Source organism: Chrysemys picta, chromosome 14, assembly GCF_011386835.1.
Source record: "Chrysemys picta bellii isolate R12L10 chromosome 14, ASM1138683v2, whole genome shotgun sequence".
In the NCBI taxonomy this organism is placed as follows: domain Eukaryota; kingdom Metazoa; phylum Chordata; order Testudines; family Emydidae; genus Chrysemys; species Chrysemys picta.
In genome coordinates, this window is record NC_088804.1 from 25,813,737 (window position 1) to 25,840,966 (window position 27,230).

Sequence of the window (27,230 nt, forward strand, 5' to 3'; positions counted from 1 at the left end):
CTGCCCCATCCAACCACCCCTTCTCCCTGTCCCCTCACTGCCGCCAGAACCCCTGCCCCTAACGGCCCCCTGCCACCCCATCCAACCCCCCCTCCTTCCTGACTGCCCCTCTGGAACCCCCGCCCCCATTCAACCCCTATTCCCCTCCCCACGACCACCCCAACCCCTATCCACACCCCCGCCCCCTGACCAACAGAAAATATCATAATGCCACTGTGACGCTGGCAGACCAGGTGTCAGAGCTCTCAGGCCAATTCACTTGTGTATTGGTATAGACCAAATTGATTGTTAATGTAGAAGAATGTATTTGGGCTCTTACTTGCATTGTTTTCACTTATCTGTATCCCGTTATAATGTAGTAGCAAATGTTTATACTGTGTATGCCCCTGTAATTAAATAACCCATCAAATTTGAAAGAATGTAAACGAAGAACTTTAACAGAAAAGTGCTAATTTCAAAGCAAATGGTCATTGTGTGTGATGATCAGAGGTAAAAAGACTCAAAATACATTCCTCACTCTCTGTCATCAAAAGAAAAACCCACCTGGGTAGTGACACTGTCAGCTTATTTTCTGTGAGAAGAAGCTACAAGAATGGATTCAAGGAAAGATTCTGGATCTCTGAACTGTTTGGACTCTTACAGGGAAGTGAAAAGCGAATATCCCCAGAGACAATCTGGGTACCCTGAAAAGACTTTTGGGAAACTGGCAGTTTATTACATCACTGCCACCATTTGAAATTACAAACTGTGACTCACCTGGGCATATATTTTACCTCTCAATAACTCTCATTTCCTTTTCTTAGCCAATTCTATAGTAAACTAACTATAGGTTTATTAGCTATCAGAGTTGTCTTTGGTGAAGGTCGAGAACAGCGGTTCTCAAACTGTGGGTCATGACCCCCAAAGTGGGACACAACTCTGATTTGATGGGGTTGCCAGGGCAGAAAGCCCCAGCCGGGAGCTCTGCGACCGGCAGGGGATGAAGCCTCCTGCCCTGAGGGGGCAGAACATAGGGGGTCACAATTTTTTTTTAAGTTCAAATGGGATCGCCAGCACAAAATGTTTGAGGAACACGGATGTAAAGTACCAGATGATCTGGGATAAGTGACTGGTCCCTTGGGAATGGGAGCAACCTGATGTGATGTGATTTTTGGTTTAAGTAATGTTTTATCACAAAATCCAGTTTGTCTGGATGGCAAGATAGTCTGGAGAGTCTAAAGGGACTGTCTGTAAGACTGGTATAGGGATCTAGGAGTTCACATTTGTCAATGGCTTAGTGAAATCTAATTAATTATAGAACATTGCATCAGTTTGGGGTGTCTGCCCTGTTTTCTGACAATCAGCCCTGAGGTAGGCACTCACAGTCAAGAGCCACTCCAGACAGTGTGGCAGCCACTATATCGATCCATGGTACAATCACACCTTGAATACTCTGTGCAGTTCTGGTCAGCCCATCTCAAAAAAAATATATAGATATAGATATAGATAGAGAGAAAGAGAGAGAGAGAGAGAGAGAGAGAGAGAGAGGGGCATTGGAAAAAGCTCAGAGAAGGGCAACAAAACTGATTAGGGGTATTGAACAGCTTCCATATGAGGATAGATTAAAAAGATTGGGACTGTTCAGCTTAGAAAAGAGACAAATAAGGGTGGGGGAAAATATGCCAGAGGCCTATAAAATCCACAAATGGTGTGGGGAAAGTGAATAAGGACATGTTATTTATCCCTTCACATAATACAAGACGCAGAGGTCACCCAATGAATTTAATAGGTAGAAGGTTTAAAACAAACATAAGAAAGTACTTCACACACCACACACGGTCAACCTGTGGAACTCCTTGCAAGGGCATGTTGTGAAGTCCAGAAGCATAATGAGGCTTAAAAAAGAATCCGATAAATTGATGGAGAATAGGTCCAACAATGGTTATTAACCAACATAGTCAGGGACACAACCCCATGCTCTGAGTGTCCCTAAATCTTTGGCTGCCGGAATCTGAGACTGGATGACAGGAGATGGATCACTGTTCTCCTCATTACCTCTGAAATGTCTGGCACCAGTCACTGTTGGAAGACATGATACTTGGCTAGATTGGTCTGCCCCAGTTTGGGCATTCTTATGATAGATTCATCCTAAAAATCTAGATAAATGCAATCTCTTCCTAAAAAGGATTTAGGCCTATATGAGGCAGGTATCAGGCCAATGGAATCCCCACTCCACCCTCTTCCCTCCCTTCTAGACTAATAGTTGTAGATGTTAATGTTTTTCTTTCTTCTTCTTTTTTTTTTTTTAAATCCAAAACAGTTCACTGATTCCTACTGGGTATCAAATGCTAACGTGTGTTCCTAGGCAACACTGTGCTCACTCCACTTTCTCCCCATCTGTCACTGGAAGGCAAGGAAATTTATTTCTCAATACACAATGCACCAAATGAGTGAGCGCTTCCAACTTGGGTTTCCCAGATGTGGATGATGTATTCTCTGCCAGATCCAGCCCTCTATTTTGTTTTCAAAACAAGATACAGAATTTAGTTAAAAAAATTTACTTTTGAGTTGTTGATAAAAGACAGATTTAAAAAAAAGCTTAATCAGAAATATCCTGTAGAGGCAAAGACTAAACACTGATCTTCTTACCAGCAGATATGGAAACATTCTTTTAGAGTTACTGGGGTTAAACTTTTTCCTGACATTTATAATATTCAGTGCTGAAAAAAAGCTCACTGTAAAGAATAATTGCTCCCACAGGGACCAATCCATGGGTCACAGTTTTATGCACTTGACTGCAACAGAGCCTCGAATGAGATTTTCTATAAAACATGGACTTAAGCTTGCAGCATAATCACGTTTGCCCTAGCTCTAGAAGCTGAGCTAAAGTACCACTTCTGCAGTGTAATTATCTAACAGATGTTCCAAAGAACCATAGGGAAATTTCATTATTCAGAAGAACAAATAGGGTAAAAACAAATGGTTTTTAATTTAGCCAAATTTGATATTCCAGATGTATTTTCATTTTTCCTATGCAAGTTTCAAACCATGGGAGGGCGGATTTGCCTCTAAGAAATAATTAATTACTTAAACTTTCATCTTTAGTTATGCTTCCTAGCAAATACACAGCCACCCTCATAACACATAATACACACGAGTACTATTCGGTGACCCAAAATGACAACATAATCACCACTGGCTATACAGAGAAACAACTATGGTTCACAATCTTTATTTTCAGTTTCAAGTTTAAGAGGTTCTGAGTGTTGTACACAATACACTATAAGAGAGCCCTTACTGTAATTCTGAGTTAGTACTAGTAGTTTAGACTTCCAAATGAGAGTTTAATTTACCTCTTGATGCTATTTTTGAATACTTTAACTATTCTTAAGAAAGAGTTTAGTATTCTTTCATATAGGAGATATGAAACTATTCCGCTTTGGGTAATAAAGACCATAACACTTAGTAGGTGCTCAGAATATGTGAAGGAACAATTTAACTCTCACTGTAGTAAAAATAGTCAAAATTATGCTGGGGAGAGGGGCTGAAGAAATAAGATTTCCTGTACATGTCTTACAGACATCATCAGTCCTGTGATTAATTGAGAAACACTATTGCAGCATAATGGCTTTGATTGCATAGAACAGGGATCCCCAACATGGTGCCAGTGGACGCCATGGCGCCCTCTGGTGCATCTAAGTGCACCCGCGTACTGGCCGGCGGATGAGCATCTGCCGAAATGCCGCCGAGAAGCAGCGTCATCCAGAGGCGTTGCTGCCAGAATGCCGCTGATTTTCGGCGGCGACGCCTCTGGATGACGCTGCTTCTTGGCGGCATTTCGGCGGCAACGCCTATTGACATTGCCACTTGTCGGCGGCATTTCAGTGGATGCTTGTCCGCCACCAAGGTCCTCCGTGGCTTGTCGTCTGGCACCTGCCAGACGAAAAAGGTTGGAGACCACTGCCATAGAACATCACATTTCATCTGTTTCCCCCCCCCCCCCGACCCATCTCAGAGTAACAAAGTTTATTGTGTGCAGGGGGGCATGGTGGCAGTGGGGAGCAGAACCTCATTTTCTTTGAGCTTTTCTAGAATGTTTTTGATATTAAGAAGGTCACCGAGTGACAAGTTGTTATTAATGGACAATCTTAATATTCTACACATTCCACTCTGAAGTGGTCAGGACTTCCATTGACAGAGCACAATTATGTACCAGTTCTGGTCACAGAAAGAAGAGGAACAAATACAAAATGTTGATCTCTCCAGTTGCACAGCAATTAAAGTACATTTTAAAACTTAAATTCATAATGCCAATAAAGCCTCACATATGGTAGCATCTTTACTTTTGACTTGTCTGAGCAGGCATGAAGAAAATCCACAGCAAATGAATAATTAGCTCAGCCTGCTGTCTTTTACAATGAATTTCATTTCACATATCTGCAATCTTAGCTTGTCATTAGTAATGCTAATTAGCTCAATATGTCATCCTGATGCTAGATTCAATAAAAATTGAAGACATCACTAATGTGAAAAAAAAGCTGCTGCTTCTTCTACTACTGTAGACATGTTTGAGTTTATATGTATTCAAAGAAAGAGCTACAGGTTTATATTGCTGGTCATTTTCAATCAGACTGAAAATCTAGATAAAAATCAAGGCTCTGTACCCTTTGGTCTCTAGAAGGGTAAGCAACAGAAAAATAATAATGAAATATTGTAAGTGCCAAAAAGTGCCAAAATAGAAGAGTGTCAGACAGTACAATGACAATTTTAAACTTGGATCGGGCACATTAGATATTAGGAAAACCTTTTTAACTACAGTAAAAGGTGTTTTATCCAGCACTTCACCAACCGAAAAGCTCTATAAACTGGCATTTCTGATCTTCATTAAATGGCGGTTTATAGTCCGGGTAGTGCGGGGCTGGCAAAAGGTTGGGGCGCGGAAGGGGTTTCGGGGTGCCAGATCCGGGGGTCGCTCACCTTGGGCTGCTCCCTGCAAGCGACGACCTGTCCCTGCTGCTCCTAGGCAGAGACGTGGCAGGTGGCTCTGCATGCTGCCTTTGCCCCACCCCGAATGGTGCCCCCGCACTCCCACTGGCCTCAGTTCCCAGCATCAAACCAAAAATGTCTATATCACAACCTTCTACCAAAAAAAAAAAAAAAAAAAAAAAAAAAAACTTGCATAGAACTCAGCATTAAGTTCAATTTGTTATAAATTTTTGTATTGCAGTTATACATAGGAACCCAGTCATGGACAAAAAGACTCCATTGTGCTAGGTGCTGTACAAACAAGAACAAAAGATGTCCCCTGCCCCAAAGAGTTTATAATCTAATCCAACATAGTGAAAAATTAAATCCAGGGTGTTAAAACTCTCGAAGAGCTCCGGTGGTGGAAGGTTACTCCATCTCTCTCTAGCTCTAGGCCTCTATGCACACTCTAGATGCAGATCCTGTATCTGACACCTCTCAGCTGTGAAGAACTTGAAGTCCAATTGCCTAGGTCCTGAAACTAGTGCTTGCTCTTATAAACCTCTCCAATAGCTAATACACGCTCCCAGAATTCCACTGAAGCTGTGTATCCTCTGCTTTACCGTTTGTCTCTTTGGGACTAAGGCAGTGAAAGCAAGCACCAGAGATTCTACAAAGTAATTTCTAAGAGCACACACACACACACACACACACTTTACTCTTAGACAGCACAAAATAGATATGACCTATGGAAAACTAATCCTTCACACAAATCCCTTCCTCAGTTTCCTCATCACCCCAAGAGCCCTTTGGGATTTGGTTAGTGTCTTTTTTAGAAGGTCCAGGATTCCTCCTCTCCTTTTATTACTACACAGACTTGTCTGCTTCTGGGCCTGCTTTGCTCCCTCCCCTTCTTCCTGAAGCAAGTTTTTTTGTTTTGTTTTAAATAAAGTTGCAGTTCCCTCAGTTGCTTCAAACCCCTCATCAGGTGATGCTCTGGCTTGGTTACAAGCCCATCTGGCAGAGCTGGATCTTCTGGGTATCATCTGGTACCAACGTTTGAACAGGGCATTGATTTGTATTGTTAGTCCTCCAGTAGGTGCAAGAATTTTTCCTGATACCTCACTCGAGGTTTCAGCACAAGCTGAAGGGTAAAAGGCATAAATGTATGCACAGTATAGTCTTATAATTAAAATGGCATTCACAAAACAAAATGGAGTTTGCAGATTGGTCCAGACGCATGCAGACATGTACTAAACCATCACACATGGTAACTGGTATATGACAGAATTCTGTATCATTATGGAACAGAAAAGATAAAACAAGAAAAAATTTAAAGAATAAAATTTACTCCCCTCCATACACATTTTTTAGGATTTCTTTATACTTCTCATAGGAGAAAAAAAAAAAAAGGGGGGGGGGGGGGAAGGGTACATGCACAATCTTTAAAAATTACACAACAAGAGACCTACAGTTTTCAGGAGCAAAATGCCTCCATGCCTCTTCCACAGTACTAACAACTCCTACCTGTAAGATACATAGTACCATTGGCAGTCATGGAACAATATAACATCTGTTCCTGTATCAGAAGCTATTGTCAGCTGAATTCACCGTTCCTCAATCTTGTAGAAGTTGGGGGGAGGGGTGTTTCTATGTCTGCTGTAAGTAAATGTAATGTCATTTTTATTTACTAATCATGTATATAAAATGTGTTGAGGAATTACAAGACTGTACCGAAATGAAATTCAAAATTTGTAAATTGGGCTTAGCATGAAAAATTAAATACAAAAATTTTAGAGATCAATTGCTGTAGTGAGCAATATGATTTTCCCAGAACATTCAAAGAACAAAAGTAACTAAAAGATAGAAAGTAGAAAATCCAGAATAACTGTTTGGCATAAGGAAAATACCCAGAGGAAACTAAAATGGGTCTTGCTATTTTCCCTTTTCAGTTTGTTCCAACGAAGCAGAAGAGAGAGATAAATAAAAGATGAGAGCTGTAATCCGTGAAAGTGCTTGCAGACCTTCACAGATAGTGGAAATTTAACATTGACAGATATGACAGCAACTCATCTCATAGTCTAAACTCTTGACTTAGAAATCAGGGACAACACTGAAAAGGATATAGGATAAAGAACTCAAATCCGTTTATCAAGCTGTGAAGTGAAGTAGGGAGTAGAAATATACTGTAAATACTGCAAGTCAGGAAAGAAAATTTTTTTTTTTAGTAGTCTTCTCAGTATTTTATTCTTAATGTCACTGCCATGAGACAGTGGGTTTTAATTATCTTTACTTTTAAGCTTATTCCTTATTATTTTTATTACAGTAGCATATGGTAGTACTCAGCTCTTGTGCCACTAAGGGTATAATTTGAATTAACAGTGGTAGATCAAAATGGTAGGATCAATCAAGTTTCTTTCATTCCTCACAATTTGTCTCCCAATATTTCATTGGGAACTGTGCCCACACAATCTTCAGTACAGGCAGGGCCGGCTCTAGGCACTAGCAAAACAAGCTGGTGCTTGGGGCGGCACATTTTTAGGGGCGGCATGGCCAGCGCCAGAATGCTGCCCCTAAAAATGTGCCCCAGCTGCCCCAGCTCACCTCCGCTGCTGCTGCCACGGCGCGCGAAACAGCTGATTCGTGCGCCACTGCTCCCCCTCCCTCCCAGGCTTGAGAGCCTGGGAGGGAGGGCGAGTAGCGGCGCGTGAATCAGCTGTTTCGCGCGCCGTGGCAGCTCGGGGTCTCCCCCCTCCCTCCCAGGCTCTCAAACCTGGGAGGGAGGGGGAGATCCCGAGCGGCCGTTTCGCGCGTCGCTGCTCCCCCTCCCTCCCTCCTAGGCTTGAGAGCCTGGGGGGAGGAGGCAGGGCTGGGGATTTGGGGAAGGGGCGGAGTTGAGGCAGTGCCAGGGGTGGGGGTAATTAAAGAACGGGGTGGGGGGTGGCGGCCAAAATTGTTTTTGCTTTGGGCGGCAAAAATCCTAGAGCCGGCCCTGAGTACAGGGCCAGGACTCTAGGGTACAATCTAGCCTAATGCTGTCTGCACAACAGCTTTGCAATCCTCCTGGTCTCCACAACTACAAAGGACTCAGAGGTGGCTACATATACCAACATCCAACTATCCAAGTCCGACCTTCAGTTTATGTCTTTAACTCTGTGCCGTTATCAGGAGCAACATTAAGTACACTATAGTTTAATGTGCACAGAAATGTGTGTGAACTCATTTGCTAGGGACTTTACAGATATAGAACCTTGCTCTGAGGAGCTTACAAGCACAATGGACAACATTCAGACAGGGAAAGGGGGGAAAAAATCAATACACAAAACAGCAAATAGAACTGCGCTTATGATAAAGTAGACTGGTTCCTCTCTACACTCTTCCTCTGTTACTGCAACGCGTTTTTGTACTGCTTTATGATCAAATCAAACTGACAGAATATAAAGTAAAAATAAAGATATCAAATTGTCGTCCTCTTCCAATAAGCAATAGAAATTATAATATATACCTATCTCATAGAGCTGGAAGGGACCCTGAAAGGTCATTGAGTCCAGCCCCCTGCCTTCACTAGCAGGACCAAATACTGATTTTGCCCCAGATCCCTAAGTGGCCCCCTCAAGGATTGAACTCACAACCCTGGGTTTAGCAGGCCAATGCTCAAACCACTGTAGTCATAATTTGACTTTTTAAATATTAAACTAACAAAAACAACAGATGAAAAGCAGTAACCTGGAGACTAGTGAACATGGATGGATGCACAGGAAAGGTCAGATACTGGCATAATTTCAAAAGGTGATAAAATAGATAAGCATAGGTTCCTAATCAGCACTTTCAGCCGAAATAGTTTTATAGATACATTTATGTAGAACAGCTTGACTGAACTACTGGGCTTTTATTACTTCATTACGTTTTCTCCCATGCTAAACAGATTTCTGGTAACCTTTTGTTGTAGTTTAACAATGTATTGGCTATACTACACCTTGATCATAAAGAGCTATTTCAATTAAAATACCAGATAATCACCAATATTAATTAACACTGCCAGAGCAAATCCAAAGCATGATCTACAGAAACAGTTTTATGTTCATGCTTTGAATTACTATTTGTAGATAACTGGCATGACTGTCTCTCTAAAGTTAACTGATCAGTTATTAAAGTTAAAGAACATCAAGTTAAAAAAAGGGGGGGTTGACTGTGCCTGAAGTTAAATATGCTGATCTTTTGATATACCTCTGTACTAATGTGTTTCTGGTTTAACATCATTCACTAAGCCTTAATCATACAGAATATTTTCAGCATATTTCTGAAGTTAGCTTTCAACCCTAGTAATAAAAGATGATTATCTAGAGAGTTTGCCACAATTTACTGTACTTCCTTCCAATTAATTCTCAGAGAATGATCCAAAAATCATAGAAATGGAAATATACTTTCTTTATATTGCTTATTATATAAAAAGTTTTCTAGACTATAATAAAACTTTCTGCTATCCCCTACATCTCAGTGGGAGGGATATTTGATCAAAATAGCAAGGGAAAGACAACCCTTCAGGACCTGAAAGGAGGGAAAAGAGCTGGCATGGCTACCCCACTCCTCCTGCCAGAAGGCAGGTGTAGATCATATGTGCTCACACAGGTACACATACAGTAAAGCAATATGAAAAAAGTGTTTTATAAACCTGTTTTCCAAGACATGTATATGTAAGGGTCAATGTCTGTTTTCAAACATCTTCGCACAAAACCCACAGCCACTGATTGGATTTGTGCACGTGTACACAAAGGTGGAATTTGACAAAAATAGTTCAGAAAGCCAGCAGAGTGACAACTAAATTCCTGGGATGAGGGTGTGGGAGAGTGAAAAATAACTTCTTCACACGGACTTAAACTTCTTTATTCTCTTAAGGAAAGTTTGATCTGCTTAAATGATAACTTACTTGGCAATGACTCTTTGCTACTATCTAAGCTATATATTTCTCATAGATTAAGTTGCAGGGTGCAAGCTGCTTGTTGCTGAACAGAATCAACAGCTTAAAAGGCTATGTATGTATGTTCTGGATATCTTTCTATACATATTTTTTAAATTCTTTGACATTTCATATATTAGACCACATTAACTGGTGTATTTGCATGCAGTCTGAGTAATCTCCTGGCCTCTTTCTAAAATTGTATTCCCTTATACTTTATTGACATGCCTCTTACCCAAAAGGGTTCAGAAATTTTTTAAATTATTCACTTTCTTCTTTCTGGAACAGTGATCAGATGATGAAAGCTGAAGCATGCAAGATATTCTGCATAATAGTGGAAGCTCAAGTTCTAACTGTAGTTGTAGAAACATCCAGTGTGATAACAAAGGCCGACATCATACAGGTAGCCCACTGAGACCTCTTTCATCATAGAATGACCTCAACCTCTTTCAAAAAGTCTAATGTATCAAAATGGAAGAACAGAAGGCAATTTTAAAAGGGTTTAATAGGCAGTTGCCTACATCCCTTTTTATCATCAGCAGCAAGTAATCTGTTGAAAATGGAAATGTATGGGAGAAGCTAGCTACAGAGAAAACTGAGAAATTAGATGCTCTGCCCTGAAATATAGAGCGTGTATTTGAATCCCTCATGTAGTTTTAAGACTGGATTACCAGGATCATAATGTTCAAAGGTGCTAGGGGTGAAATCCTGGCACCACTGAAGGCATTGATAGAACTCCCACTGATTTCAGTGAAGCCAGAATTTTACTGTAGATGTTTACAGTTGGGAGTGGGTGAACAAAGTGTGCACGCACACATATTATGAGCTGTTCCCCATTAGCTTTTGCAGGATATGTAATTGTACTCAGCAAAACAGTTTAAAGCATATTCAATAGAGCAGGTATGTTTTATTAAAATATTTTATTATTTAGAAATAACTGTGGTTTGCTTGCCTATATTGTTTACTCTTCAGTAGAATTAGAGGCCTTATGCCCTAATTCTTAAAGATATCAAATATCAGGATCCCTTGATCTGCCTTATTTTGACCAGCAATTTACCTCTGTAATATAGCAAAATACAAGTCTTTCTGGAATCTGCAGACAACTGTCAAGACAGACAGATGTCTGAGAAATATCTCACAATTGGTGAGTACTTTGAAGATGGAAAACGCTGTGTAAATATTAAATATTATTGCTACTATGGACATTTTTATAAAGCAATTTTGAGGACAGTTACATTGCTGATGAGCTAATGGATGAAATTTTGATAAAGAAGTTGAAAATTTATCACCTTCATATCTAGACATGCCACTAGTCTATTCAATTAACAGAAGTCAAACCCTTATTTAAATGGCTGTCCAGTACTCTAAACCTGGTAACATCCTACAACGCTCCCATTTCAAATTTACCTTTTCTTTCAGTGGTTTGGTAAACACTGTTGCCGTCTAGCTTCAGATTTCATTTGTTGCATTAATCCTAGTATACTATATGACAAGTTTCATTCTGGTTTCAGGCAAGGTCAAAAGACAGAAATAATGTCTCACATAGTACATGTTATTACTGAATACATAGGTACATGCATAGTACTCCAAACGATTTGTCTCAAGAAACGTGATAATACCCACTAGCTAATGTGAGCCTAAGAGGGTGAGCCCCTCATCCTTCCATCACAGGTCAAGCATAGTGAAGCTCACAGGGTAAGCAATGCTGCCTCTAATTGTAGCTGAAATGTAACTGAGCACCTCGGAACATTTTATGAGCTCCTCAAATACGCATGTGTAGCCCTGTAAGCATAACAGGCATAATGGCAATGTTTACCCCTAAAACTTTTATTGGATGCATTCAAGCAATAATACTGGTTATTTTGTAAAGTTTCTGTAAATTACAGAAAGTCTAAGAACAGAATTATCTTGCACTAAGTCATATCCAAAGATAATCAACCACCATCAATGACATGGCTGAAACTGATGAAATGCCTCTTGTAAATAATAAAAATAATGCTTCAAACACAATCTTGAAACAGCAATGAGCTCTCAATCTCCCTTCAGTCAATGTTATTGCTTTTCCTCAACTGTTGCTTTTACTGTTAAATACTTTTTTCTATTTTTATCATAAATGCAGAAAGAGGCACTCTTACCTCTCCATCTCGTATTCTTTCATACCCACTTTTATTGCCTTCATTACCTATGGGATACATATTAACATGGGACATTCTTAGTAAGAAGGTATATTAAGATAATATTACTTAATGACTGATTTTCAGGGAACCTATATTTTAAAAATATATTATATACATCATTTACCTATAAATCTATATTAAAATATATGAAAAATCAGGTTAGAAATCAAACTCTATTATTTTAATAGTTATGAATAGTTGCAATTTCATGCAATAAAATAAGCTCAGTAGTTTTAAGTGTACCTGAATAAAATGACATGGATAATCAAAATACTACCAAAGTCAAAACTTAATTCTGAAAGCTCTATTGGATTTGGTACAAAAGGGGTTCACTTTTGTAAAACACGGAGGGAAGTGAAATATGGAACAGCTTTAAAAATTTTTTAATTACAATACTATAGTCACTGAAGAAAGTTACTGAAGTTGGCATGTGGTTTTTCTCCCCACAAAAGAGATTCCACATCTGGATTTCATCATCTGAAACCAAGATGTTCACTGAGATATTTTATTTTTAGCAGTTTTCTTTCATTGAGAGTTGCCTTTATTATGAAGGTTTTAGGCAGCTGCTAGAGATAAAAATCTCAGAGAAGACAGACTTGTTAAAAGGAGGATGATAATCAGGTGCTTGAATCAAGTGATCACCTGCTGAGAATTAAAAATAAGTGCTCTTAGCTCAGAGAGGGATCATAGAGTGAGGAGAAACCTGAAAGGAGGCTCTCCTGTGGTCAGCCAGCATATTAGTGGTCTAGGGCAGTGGATTTCAACCAGGGGTCCGGAGCTCCCTAGGGGGCCATGAGCAGTTCAGAGGATCCCACCAAGCAGGGCCAGCATTAGACTCACTGGGGCCCAGGATGGAAAGCCAAAGCCCCGCTGTGCAGGGCTGAAGCTCAGGGCCCTGAGCCCTGCCACTTGGGGCTGAAGCCGAAGCCTGAGCAACTTAGATTTGCGGGGTCCCCTGTGGTCTGGAGCCCCAGGCAATTGCCCTGCTTGCTACCCCCTAACACCAGCCCTGGCTTTTATATGCAGAAAACTAGTTCTGGCAGCACACATGGGCTGTGGAGTTTTTATAGACTGTTGGGGGGGTCCCACTCAGTGTAAAAAAAAAAAAAAAAAAAAAAAAAAAAAAGGTTGAGAACCCCTGGTCTAGGGAAATCTCCCAGGGGTCAAGAACAGCTCCAGGAAGGTGCACCCTGGAGACCCTGTCCCAAGGGCAAAAGACATTTGGGCCCAGGGATTGGGGCTAGAAAAGACCTATGGGAAAGTCTCTTCAGAGAGGTTCTGAGGCCAAAGTGGGGATAATCAGAGGGAAACGGACAGCAGACAGGGGAGGAGTTTGAAACCTTGAAGTAAGAGAAATGGGAAAGGGGGAGGAAAGAAGGATTTCAGCCTGTAAGGGCCAAAAGAACTGTATATTTTGTGTGAACTTAATACATTAGGCTCTAAGAGGGGGAACATTATGCTAAAACTCCTGGCTGCAAGTGAATTAAATGAAGAACCCAGAGGGGAATTAAGACCAGGCAACCATGGAATGGCAGGCTCCACTGGAATCCTTCATTGACTTCTCTCCTCAGGGAAGAAATTCACATGCTAGACTAGTATAAAAATGTCAACAATTTATGACCTTTGATTGAAAGTCTTATTGCTGGCCCAATGCTGTCTGAAGTTAGCAACTGAGACAGACTCACTCCCAAAGACCTCAACGAAAACAGTGGGTCTGAGTTAAAATTCCTCTTGACATTCAACTGGGCATGAGTGAACATTTGCCCTATCCTGATCTGACAGTCTCAACAGTAAGGGGCCCGTCCTCTGCTGAGCTGATCAACCAAAGGCAATGAAAAACTCTCACAGACAGCAACTGCTGACTGTCCCAGGCTACAAGCAATCTGGACTATGCAGACTGTGCACAGATCCCACAATGGAACAGGTCAGAAACCTGCTGGCCTCCTCCACAAATGCATGGGAGGCTACCTGAACATAGTGACTACATAGATTGCAAACAGTCACCTTCCACAGACACTCCAGCCTCTTGTCCCAAAAAACTTCATTTCCTCCACATCACAAGTAAGCCAGTGAGCTCAAGGACAATGTAAGGTGTATTATAACGCTATAACAGGAGGGCTATTATCCTTCTCTTTCTATCCCGCTCTTCCATTATTTCATTACTAAGCAATTCAGGTTGCTGGGAACATTTTTTGAATACTACAATTACACTAAGAGCAAAAATTATTAACAGTAAAGGATCCATTACCTCTTTATGAGCTTCACTGGATATTTTATTGGTGTAGCGCAGAACTTCCAACTCCATGTCTGTCTTAATCACACGACTTCAAAGAAAAGAATACAAGGAATGAGGGTAGATTAGTCATTTTTCATGCAAATCAGCAGACTAACTTAACAGAATAAAACAAAAAATAATCAAGGGAAATAATATGTAAACCTACGGTAGAATTAGACCAAATATGCTTCTAAAGTGAAAAGATATTATAAGTAACAGGACATAAGGAACATTTTTAGATGAAAATGTTTTGTTGGCATTAATTTGCCATTAACACAGCAAGCTTGCAAAGGCAGTCACATGCATTTTAACATACTTGCATTATTTTAACAATATTGAGCATAAATTTTGCCCAATCAATGTTTTCTAAATCTGATATAGTGTACATTAACTAAAAAATGCATTGCTTTTTGCTTAGTCATGGGTCAAACACTATTTCAAACAGAACATTTCTACACCAGATTTATTTTTAACACAATACAAAACTGTTTTACATTATGGAATTTCCCATGGCTCCAAGTGCTTGTATGCAGCACAACCCAAACTCCTTTTTATTTTCAGTGCATCAAAGAAAAAACAAAGAGGACGGTCATTTGATATAAAAGAGTAACAAAAGGAAAGAGTAATTAAGGCCACTCTACTCATTCTCTTCATGTATTTGTTTCCTGACAGAATTCTTGTTTCCAAGCAATACTCAAGTATAGAATAATGTATGTGTATACACTTATGAGTCTCAATACTCAAAATCCTTGAGATTAGTTAAAAATATACTTTTAATTAAGTCTATGGTGCTTTTTATTGCATGTTTCAAGAAAAAGTAACTGATATGATCTACACTGTGCAGATAATTACGTATTCTTCCATTAAAATTGCATTCTTTTTTTACACATTAAGGATTTCATGTTTTCACACCATTCATATGTCCATCTCAAAAGCAACCTTTAAGTGTCTTTTTTTATACTGTCAAAGCAGAGAGCACTGCCCATATTAGAACTACGTCTATTGAGTTTTGTGGAGATGTTTAAATTTTGTTTTCAAATTTAACTTAAGCATGTGCCTTGATTGTAAATTATCATAATTCAGCCATGTACTGAAATTGTCATCCACATTTACCTTTTTTATTTTAACCTTGCTATGTTTATGCTATTTTGGAATAACAGGATCTACATTTGTAGGCTTGGAAGGGTTAGATTTTTAATCAATAAATGTCTGTAAATGTCAGCTTTATCATATACACACAAACTAACGAAAATATATTTCAAAATAGGTATGATTTATTGATTTAAGAATATTTAATTTGTGTATTTTATATGTTGACAATATCTGTTTTAAGAGTTATAAAGCTTTAACTTTTTAAATCTTAATGTCTGCTGTCATTAAATACTTGCCTGCCCCCCAATAATTATCCAAAACTGTGAAAATTTAAGTCGATAAAAATGTTTAAAGATTATAGTCTTATCTGTCAAAATTATTTAAAAAATAATAATAATTCTGCCAAGCCTAAATATTTGTGTTCCCATGGTTTGCTTTAATGAAATTCAGAAATTGTTTATTCATCCAACAATGTGTGTGTGACAGGAGAAGTTCTCCATAGACTTGACTGCAAGTGAAGAATTATTTGAGATGGCAGGACATAGTGCATTTCATTCAAAAATAATATTTACTGGTGACAATGAAGGCACTTTCCATAAAACTGCTGATACAGACTGAAATTCTGTTATAAACAGAAACATGGAAAAGGGGAAATAGGTTAGATTTTTCTTCACAACTTAGGAAATAACACAAAATAATTATTAAGCACAATGAGAATTTTACCACTGGAATAAACCATTCAAAAATCGTGTTTTAGAATAGATGAAAAACCAGAGAAGAATTCAAAATGGTATAAGATTCTCCCATTCCAGCCACAGGTAAGGAGATAAATTGCTCTATTTTGGAGAAGACACATGGAATAGCAGCTAGTAGGACAATTTAAGACCTGTTTGATCTGCCTTTTTATTGCTTTCAATATACAGTATATGTAATCTTTAGGTGCCTCACAAATAGTTTATTTCATAGTTTAATGTCTAATCCCTACTGAGATCAGCTCCTGACAAATTACTAACTGCTCAACTGCATATGCAAACGGTATGGACTAAAACCCACTCTACCTCAATAGATCACAAAGCTTTATTGTCAAGACATTTATCTAAAACTTTGTGTTCTGCTTTACACAATAACTTTTATGTTGTCTTTTGCATAAAGGAGATCCTAATTTAGTATTAGTTTTATTTATAGGTATTTCTGTAGCATTTACCACCCTTGTTTCTAGGTATTTAAACACTGCAACTCTATAGGAAATATCCGTTCACTTGAAGGGCCATCACAAGGCCCTCTGCACTACACAAGTGAAGTGTTGCTACACAAGTTCTTGTTAGGTTCTGCACTCCAAGCCACAGTGATGGTGGTGGTAGTGGTGATCTGTATCAGACCCGAGAAGACTTCCTCGGATGGGGTTGTTGGGCTATTGAATTTATGATTACATGGGTCAAAATCTCCAGGTACAGAGTGCAGAAAGACAGCTGACTATATTCCAGCCAGCAGATTAGGGTAGCAACCATGGAGGGGCTTCAGCCTGCTCTGTGGGCTTTGGATGCAGGATATCCCTGTCTCTTCCTCCAAGCCCCTCATCATTTCCCTGCACGAAGTCCAGTTTCTCTGGATTTCTGTAAAGAGCAGTGAGTTTCACATTGCAAGACAAAGCCAAATGGTGAAAGTCCTACTATTTTCAATAATGAATATTTATGCTTTAAGATAATTCTCCCTAGTAAGGAGAAGAAAATACTGTATTTGTGTATTAATATGGACTTAAGCATCCTATTAAAAATAGCTTGTGGCCAAATATGCATACTTTCATTAATATTTGAATGGAAAAAAATTGTTTACTGGCTCAAGCTAATGCAACTGCAGAATATACAGTTGTTCTTCAAGATGTGTTGCTCATGTTCATTCCATTCTAGGTGTGTAAGCGCCGTGCATAGTTATTGGAGATTTTTGCCTTAGTGGTATCCATAGGGTGGGCTGTGGTGCCCCTTGAGTGCTGCAGTCATGTGCTGGTATATTAGGCACTGCTGGTCCTACGCCCTCTCAGTTCCTCCTTGCCGGCAACTCCGACAGAAGGGTCAGGAGGGCAGATAATGGAATGGACATGAGAACACATCTCGAAGAACAACAATTACGAAAAGGTAGGTAACCATTTTTTCTTCTTTTAGTGCTTGCTCATTCTAGGTGACTCACAAGCAGTATCCTCATTAGTGAGCTCAGAATTCAAGGTTTTGCGGCTTGCAGCACTGATCTACTGAAGTAGGCCTGCTGGGTAAGTGTGTAATGGGACATGAATGTGTGGACGGACGATCAGGTGGCTGCCCTACAGATGTCCTGGATAGGCTCTTGGGGTAGGAAAGCTGCCCGAGGCTTACGCTCTGGTTGACTGGGCCGTTACAAATGCTGGAGGGGGCACCTTTGCCTGATTGTAGCAGCAGCGAATACAGGTAGTGATCCAAGAAGAAATTCTTTGAGCAGACACTGGATGACCTTCTATCCTGTTGGCCACCATGAGAAACAATTGCGTTGACTTGCAGAATGGCTTGGTTCTTTCAATGTAGAAGGTTAGCACCCTCCTGATGTCTAGGAAATGCAACCTATGCTCCTCCTTCAATTATGCGGCTTTGGAAAAAATACAGGTAAGTAAATGTTCTGGCCTGTATGAAACTGTGAGATCACCTTAAGCAAGAAAGCTGGGTGTGGTCACAGCTAGACCTTGTCTTTGTAAAAGACCGTTCCGAGGTAAGCACCCTAATCTCAGAGACTCAGAGATGTTATTGAAACCAAGAACGTGACCTTACAGGAAAGGAGAAGGAGAGAACAGGAAGCCAGAGGCTCAAAGGGAGGGTCCCGTAAGCTGTGACAGCACAAGATTCAGGTCCCACAGAGGGACGGGGTCCCTGACTTGCATGTAGAGGCGCTCGAGGCCCTTGAGGAACCTAGCAGTCATGTACTGAGCAAAAATCAACCTACCCTCGAGTGGTGAATGGAAAGCTGAGGTAGTGGCGAAGTGGACCTTAACAGATGAAAAGGACAGGCTGTGGAGCTTGAGATGCAGAAGGTAGTCCAGGATTAATTGCAGCGAGGCCTGCTTGGGCCGAATGCCTTTATCTGAGGACCAACAAGCAAACCGCTTCCATTTGGCCAGGTAAGTTACTCTGGTGGAGGGCTTTTTCTGCTGCCCAACAGGACCTGTTGGACACCAGCTGAGCACTCCTGCTCCTCCGCATTTAACCATGCAGCATCCAAGCTGCCAGGTGTAGCACCGTCAGGTTCGGATGCAGAAGACTACCATGGTTTTGGGACCATGCAGGTCCAGCTGGAGCAGTAGCTGGAACGGAGGAGCCACTAAGAGGTCTAGCAGCGTGCCGAACCAGTGCTAGTGTGGATGAGCCAGTGCTATGAGGATCATCTTCGCCCTGTCCTGCTTGATCTTCATGAGGACTCTGAATTAACAGCACTGGAGGGAAGACGTACATCAGAGCCCCCAACCACAGGAGCAGAAAAGCATCTGACAGTGAGCCTCTGTCAATCCCTAAATCAAGCAGAAAACATGGCACTTCCTGTTCTGCCTCGATGTGAACAGATCCTCCCGGGGAGTCCCCCATCTCTGGAAGACAAGGCTAAACACTTCTGGATGGAGGGACCACTCATGGTGAGACAAGAAGGTCCTGCTGAGGCGATCTGCCAAAGTGTTCCTGGCCCTGGGGAGGTGTGCGGCTATGACATGGATGTTGTGTTGCACACAGAAGCCCCAAAGCCCAAGGGCTTCTTGGCAAAAGGGCAGATGATCTGGCTCCACCTTGCTTGTTGATATAGAATATAGCTGCTGTACTGTCCGTCAGGACCTGAACCACCCTGCTTTTTATGTGAGGTAGGAAGGCTTGGCAGGCCAAGTGAACTGCTCTGAGCTCCCTGACATTAATGTGTAAGGAGCGATCGTGACTAGACCAATGACCTTGCATGCTGAGATCACCCAGGTATGCTCCCCACCCCAGGTCCAAGGCATCAAAGATGTGGGTCACCGATGGGGATGGAGCCATGAAGGGAATTCCCTTCAACACCGATGGAAGATTCTGCCACTGTGCGAGTGATAACAGTACATGGTCCGGGACCCTGACTACATGGTCCATGATCTCTCTATTGGGGATGTAGACTGATGCTAGCCACGCCTTCAGGAGCCTGAGGTGGAGCTGCATGAGCCAGAGCACATAAGTGCAGGCTGCCATGTGAACCAACAACCGCAGACAAGTGTGAGCGGTGGTGAGAGAGTGGACTTAAAATGTACGAGATCAGGTCCGCCATGGCTCGTAACCAGGCCTCGGAGAGGAAGGCTCTAGCCTGAGTAGAAACAAAGACCACTCCAATGAACTCTATGTACTGCGCTGGAACTAAGGTTGACTTTTTCTCATTTATTAACAGCCCCAGGTTGTGGCAGGTGGAGCAAACCAGATCAAGACGACGACACACCCGATCCCGGTACCAACCATTTATTAGCCAGTCGTTGAGGTATGGGTAAATTTGAACACCTCAATGCCTCAGGTAAGCGGCCACTGGCTTTATGCACTCTGTGAACACTCTCAGGGCTGACAAGAGACCGAAGGGCAGCACAGTGAACTGGAAATGGCACTGGCCAAACAAAAATGGAGGAAGCGTCTGTGTCTTGGGAAAATATGGAAATATGCGTCCTTCAGGTCGAGGGCGGCATACCAGTCTCCCAGATCCAGGGAGCGGATGATGGAGGCCAGGGAGACCATGTGAAACTTCAACTTCTTGAGATACTTGTTGAGGGGACACAGGTCCAGAATGGGTCTGAGGCCCCCTTTTGCTTTTGGGAGTAGAAAGTAGGAGTAGAAACCTTTCCCTTTCATGTCTTGAGGGATCTTCTCCTTTGCCCCCAGGTGCAGAAGGTTCTTGTAAGAAGGGTCCCTGAAAAGTGACAGGGAAGGAAGATGGGAGGGAGGGTCAGCCACGAACTGCAGAGTGTAACCTGAAGATATTATGTTGAGCACCCAATGGTCCAAGGTCAGCCATGACCAGGCCGACTGGAAGGGGCACAGGTGGTTGAGGAAAGTGTAGGACGGTAGATACTGGGATAGGACAGCGCCGTCCTCGAGCGTACTCTCAAAATGCCTGTTTCTGGCTTCCTTGGTTACTGGAAGTGCCAGGTTGAGCAGATGAATGGGAAGACGACCGGTGTCAACTCCTAGTCTGTCCTTTTTCCTGTAGGTACTCAGCTAGAGAGGCCCCCAGGACCTAAACTGGGGAGGCGGAAGACAGAACAGCTCAGGGGTATGAAGGCCCAAGGAATGGAGGGTGGCACGGGAGTCTTTAAGGCCATGGAGCCTTGCGTCTGTGAGCTTGGAGAAGAGCCCTGTTGCATAATGATCATGGTTTGAAGCTGGGGGAATGGGGCGTGCCCAGCTCCAGGGTGAAGTCCCAGCCGTGACTCTAACTACCAAACAAACCTAACACTTAACACAATGGCTAACTAAGTACCTACAAACGATATATAAAGAAGATAGACAATGGGTTGTAAAGAACCACTAACACTCTTGCAATGCAAGACAAGGCACTCCCACCAACTGTCATGTGTGATAAGAAGGAACTGAGAGGGCATAGGGCCAGTGGCGCTTAATATACCAGGGCATGAATGCAACACTCAACGGGGTGCCACAGCCAACCCTACGGATACCACTGGGCAAAAATCTTCAACGATTGTGCATGTGGGCATGCACACACCTAGAATAGAATTGACATGAGGAAGCACTCGAAGAAGAATCTGATCTACTATCTGTTTTAAACTATCAAACAAAGTAATCCCTTTACTGTTTTCACAAAAACAGTAACTGAATATTATTAAACAATCTCCTTCTGCATTTTCTTAGTCGCTTTCTTTCTTTCTTTCTTTCTTTCAACAAAGGCTCTGTATTGCCTACATCCTGTAATTCCAAAATCCTATGATTCATACCCATTCCCTGATTGCTAATTCACTTCTGCACATCCTGAACCTATCCTTAAACTATATGCCTATGGTGTAAAAGTGCTAAAAATTACAGGATTTCCTATGCTCACTTGCCTTATTGGTAAATTATCTAAAAATAAATTGTATTGTTGGTTACCCAAAGATTTTAAATGGACAAGTTATACATGCTTGAAAGAGAAAGTTGTATAATGAACACCAAAATGATCTTTGAGATCTTAAGCAGAACTTTACAGATCAAGCACTGACTGATCAAAGTATTACACGTTTTCTACAGAAATAATGAAAACATGAAATATACATATAAATGCACTCACAAAACTCCTGCCCAGTTTTAAAACGTGACAAAGTTAGCTACATAGCAATTTTCTCATTTGTAGCAGGATCCACTCAAACAAAAGAAAAAAAGTTGCAGCTGTCCCTCAAAATATACAGAAAGCACAGAAGACATGAAACTGACCATAAACACTCAAGTTCATCATTCCTAAAGTTGCTAGTGAAATACAGCATATATAAACAATGTTCAGACACTGCTAAATGCTTCTCCCCCACTGTTCAGATAACCCCTCTAAGATATACTACATGTTATTAAAATGCCAAAATTATTGAAAACGTTATATAACAATTGGTATTTTAGTACTTGATTCTATTCAATTAAAGAAGCAAAAGCAATGAAATAGAACAGTGACTATGAGTAATGAGCTGCTTCTGTCAGATAAATGCCAAGGCAAAAGGATGGCTTTTAGTCATGTTCCAACTGGGACACATTTATCCAGTGACAACTTTTCATTGCAATTACTTTATTTCTATTTCAATAAAATGACTGATGTGGAGATCAGCATTATGGTAGACAGACACTGGGACTATAGACTGACAATAGCCCATTGTGCAATTGTAGGAAAACTTCATTCTGACTGACATACGAAGTCAAACTGGTTCAGTGTCTGTGTTGTGTTTTTCCCGGGGGGGAGGAGCGGGGGCGGGTGACTTGAATATTTAAAGTATACTACATATCCAGCACGTGTTTTATATTTTTAACTGACCTTTTAAATAAAGCACTTAAATGTATGTTTTAAATTGTATTGGATATGTAAATAATCTAAAACAAAAAACTTCTGCAATAACTGCAAAAAAATTCAGTTTTCAGGTCAAGTTCTTTTTATATGTTTCATCTTTTAAACTGCATGATAAAGCAGTTTAATTAGAAAACTTTGAAAACAGAGGCTTATAGAATGTGGGGGACATCAGACCCATAATTTATCATACACTCTTGTCATTACTGAACCTTTGTCCCAGCAGGGTGTTAGAGGACAGTGGGAGACTCTAGTTCACATTTATTGTTGCTTCAGAAGGCTCAATCATTTAATCTTTAGTTGCCAATTATGACAAAATGGGATTTCGCCAACAAATATAATGGAAAACAAAATGCTATAGCTTTTGCTAAAATGTGAAAGAATAAATGTGTCAATGGAAAATACTTCTCAAATTAATCAATTCAACTTTAAAGAGAAGACTTTTTGTGCATCCCCGGTCATGAAATGTAGTATACAAATGATCCAAACTATTTGATATTCTAAAAATATATATATATATATATATTCCTCACTTCAAAAATGTATTGCTTTTCAGCTAATGTTGCTTAGGTACAAACTGAAAAAGCCAAGGAAGCCATTAATTAAGGCAGTCTTAGTGCATATGCCATATCACCCAAACACCTAGGCTCCTTACCCCCCCAAAAAAACACTTGCTTGACACTTCCAAGTTATGAAGAACACATCAACCTTTACAAATTCCTCTCAATTACACATGAACAGAAAACCTGAATTCTTCTGCTGTAGCTGTCATTTTCTGAAGAGCTATGTGCCCCGAGAAAGCATACCAAGTGCTATTTTTTAAATTGGGAAAGAACGAGGCCCAGAGTTCTTCTCTAGCATACAAGTACAATATAGGAAGGAGATTCTTTCTGCACCACTGCTAGTTCCACCAACCTCTTCAAATTCAATTCATACTTTCCTTCTGATTTCCTCCCCTACACTTCTACCTCACATCCCCCATCCACCTTGACTCTCCCACCTGCACATACTGTAGCCTCAAGTCCCTCTATCCCTTAACTTCCCTAAGGGATAAATACTAATTCCCAAAACAGGGAAGGTGAGCAGAGATACAAGGGAACATAGAGTATCTGGGTGGGATGGAGGCCCTGAGATGAAGGGGTCTGGGATATGCCCAGACACTACTTGAAGCCCTCCAGAGTGCCGCTGTCCTATTTCTCCAGTATCCTGAGAACTCACTGATAAGGCTAAGCTTGGTGACAGTGAAAGCTGATTTCCTTCAGCACAGTATCCCCTGCAACCCAGAGCAGGGTCTTCATCAGACGGACAAGCTGGCTCAGGAGTAGAGTTTGTAGCTCCACTCAATCCACCTGCAACTAGATATGTCCCCCTTTTCTTGCCTCTTACTTGTAACAAATAGTCAGAAGAAGCAGGCGAGTAAAGTGAGAGAGTACCTCCTGCAGGGAGGTCAGAAATGTAGCCCTGATCTCTGCTGCTAAGCCAGCTTGTCAGGTTACTCAAAGATCATGTTCTTGGTTGCAGAGAGTCCTGCTTCTCATCTCTGCCAGAACAGGACTCTGCAAGGGAGTGGGTCACACTGGGGCAGTGGTGTTAAGGGAGCATTACTTTCATGGACGCCTGAATGGAAGCACAGATGGCTATCATCAGCTGCTCTCCCAGCATCAACCATTTAATTTCAGTCCCTGAGGCCCATCATTTATCTGCTCACTCTTCCTTCCTTTCTGTATTTGACCCTCTGTAGGCAGTGGATCATATCACAGGACCCCTAAATGCTGTTTTTGGAGTATCATAATATAGCATAAGGGACTGGAAGTTCCCAACAAAAAATTCCAGTACCATCCATGGTGGAAAATAAATACCCTTTGATTTATACTATTGCAATGATGTTCTTTTAAAAAATGTGATGCTGTTGAGTTGGGAGTCTCAGAAGGGGGGTACCAATTTTTCAGACAGCCACCTGTTGGCATTCTTTAGTGACAGGGACCCATAGAATCATGAGACTCCTTCCTGTAAATGTCCAAAGGTGGCCATTTTTAGAAGGCTCCTTTAAGTGATTTCCTCCTCTCCCATGTGCAATGCCCCAAATCCAAGGATCTCAAACTTGTTGCAACAGAGATACTTTGAATGCTTCTGCAAGACATATATATTTTTGAAGGATTTAGCCTCTGCTCGAAGTGGAAATCACAATGCAACTTTAACTAAGGAGCTACAAGAGCACCTCCATAATTTTGCACCCATTAAGATGAACAAATCACTGGTGGAGCATTATTTAAAAGGACATCTGGATCAGAAAATTTATGCAATAGAAAGTAACCACATGTAAAACATAGCATTATCTAAACATATTCAGCAACTCTATTCTAAACTTCCAGTCATGCTAACGGAGTACCTGTCAAGGGTATCTGAACTGCTAAATGAATTCTCTCGCCCCATAAATTATCTTTGAATCTCAAGATTTGTATGGACAAGAAAATGGAAAAGGAGTTTAATAGTAGACTTATCTAAGTACCCATTCAAAATGCTTTAAGTAATCTTGCTTCATATAAGGAATACTGCAGTACTGTGTTACCAACCCTGACTGCCTCACATGCAAACAGTCTGTGACATTTGTGTTTTGAAGTGCTAGCTGTCAAAGTTTCAGAGAAACTGCACTTGTATCCTTTCCTCTGTTGCCCACTCCGGGAATGCCCAGTCAGGTCGCCTGAAATCACCTGCTCATTGTCCTTCTGAGTCCTTAAATCTGCACAGTTTACACTGTGATATCCCCATTAAATCCATCTGGCTAAAGGCTCTCTCTTAGAGGGCTATGAACAGTGTATTGCCAGTATTTACAAATGACCATACAGCTCTTTCTAAACAAGCACATTTATTCTTAAGGAAAAAACATTACAGATGAAACATAATAAAAACAATAAACAGATTTAAACACATCTGGTATATTTAAAGGAGTCATCCATCAGTTTTATGGGGTCCTAGTGGGCCAAAGTCTTTCCAACTCTTCCACAAGGTTGGGGCCCCCCTTTGACTGAAGGTCCTGTCCATTTTCTGGAGGAGAAAATTTAAACCCAGCCTTTTTATATCAAAAGCTCTCTTTTGGTCTGTTGGTCTCTGGAAAACCCAGTTTGAACCAGTATATGCAAGCCTCCTCAGGGGGTGGTATCTCTATGGAGATGTTCGCAACCTAAGTGATTCACCCCCTACTATTTTGGGCTCCTGGAAGAGTTGTGGTAACCCTCCCCTCTGGAATTGCATATAATCCTTGGCCCACTATGATACATAAAATTAATAAAATATGGTCCCCAACAATATTACAGGGGATTGCAATATCTGTCACACTAGCATAATGGGAGCCAGTCAGTTTGCTCTAATCTGGGTATAACAGTTACTACCTCAATCTCCATGTTCAACCCCAGATCAATATACCAATGCGAAACCAGGGATTAGGACAATGCTAGTTCATATAGTACTCATGGATTCAACTCCACTCTGGGGCAACACTTAACTTTTTAATTTTTTTTAAACAAGATGCTAGTTTGATAAGGGGATCAGGGGATGGATTGTAGCAAATACCAGAAAAATTAGGGGGAAAATTAAAAGCAACAACTTATAAAAAGTTTCTTGAAATGTATAACAAACTCTTTCAACTTTAACTTAATCCATATATCTTGGGCCATAACTATTAGTGATAAACATAGTGAACGGGTCTATATCCTGACAAGGCACTTAAGTATATGTTTAATTTTCAGTATTTGAGTAGCTCCATTGATGTCAGTGTGACTATCCATGTGTTCTATGTACTTCATAGAGAGCATAGCACCTTGCAGGATCAAGCACCTAATTCAGAAACCTTAACTCTAAATTATTCAAGTTTCTTCATGGTGTGTGTGTGTGTGTGTGTGTGTGTGTGTGTGTGTGTGTGTGTGTGTGTGTGTGTGTGTGTGTGTGTGTGTGTGTGTGTGTGTGTGTGTGTGTGTGTGTGTGTGTGTGTGTGTGTGTAATAACAGTCCATAATCTAAACATTTATGCAGCCGGCACAGGTTTCTGCACTAAGAGACTTTCCCTCTCCTAAATTGTGCAGGAACTGCAGAAGAGGAACTCAGCTCCTGCACATCTCCATCAGCTTTATTTTATCTAAAACTTGTTCCTTTTTTTCTTTTAAGACATTATTACACCACCAAAGTAGTGAAACAGATATGCAGCAGAACAAAGAATCTGGCTTATTAAGCTTCCATTATTCTGATATGTTAATGATCAGGTGCCTTCAAGACAAATTTCAACTTTACACTTCTTTTCAGTACATGGACTACTGTACAGAAGATTACTAATACTAGAGTAATGTTTATTATTAACACAAGTTATTAATAATAGTAATGTATAGTAGCCTGTAATATATCAAGCTGCAATACTAGGATGCAGTATGTATTTTTCCTGTTTATTTTTCAAAGGTTCTGAAAAACAAGTAGCTTATCTATCATAAGTAAGGTTTTGTTTTCTCAGATCCAGAATAATACATTTAAAATGCTTAGTTAAAAAACAATTTAATTAGCAAAAATCCACTCTGCTGTCTCTTCAGTTAATTTGCTAAATGAAAAAACACAAAACCTTAGTTATAAAATGGTTGTTAGGACAATGTTAATGATACTGTTAAAATGGAGGAATCGCGGGTACCAAAATGCAAAAGCTTTCTAAGACAAAATAGTATATTAATATACCTTACATATATTACAAAGTGTTGTAA

The 27,230-nt window shown here is 40.7% G+C and overlaps 1 protein-coding gene across 1 annotated transcript in view; it reads right to left on the reverse strand.

The window, feature by feature from the left end:
* Positions 1–27,230, reverse strand: part of PEPD (peptidase D) — a 222,121-nt gene that overhangs the window by 137,552 nt on the left and 57,339 nt on the right. The window contains exons 8-9 of the mRNA XM_005289912.4: positions 14,327–14,402; positions 12,037–12,083 (exon numbers count right to left, since the gene is read on the reverse strand). Coding sequence (XP_005289969.1) covers positions 12,037–12,083; positions 14,327–14,402 — 123 coding nt within the window. The remainder of the gene's footprint in view (positions 1–12,036; positions 12,084–14,326; positions 14,403–27,230) is intronic.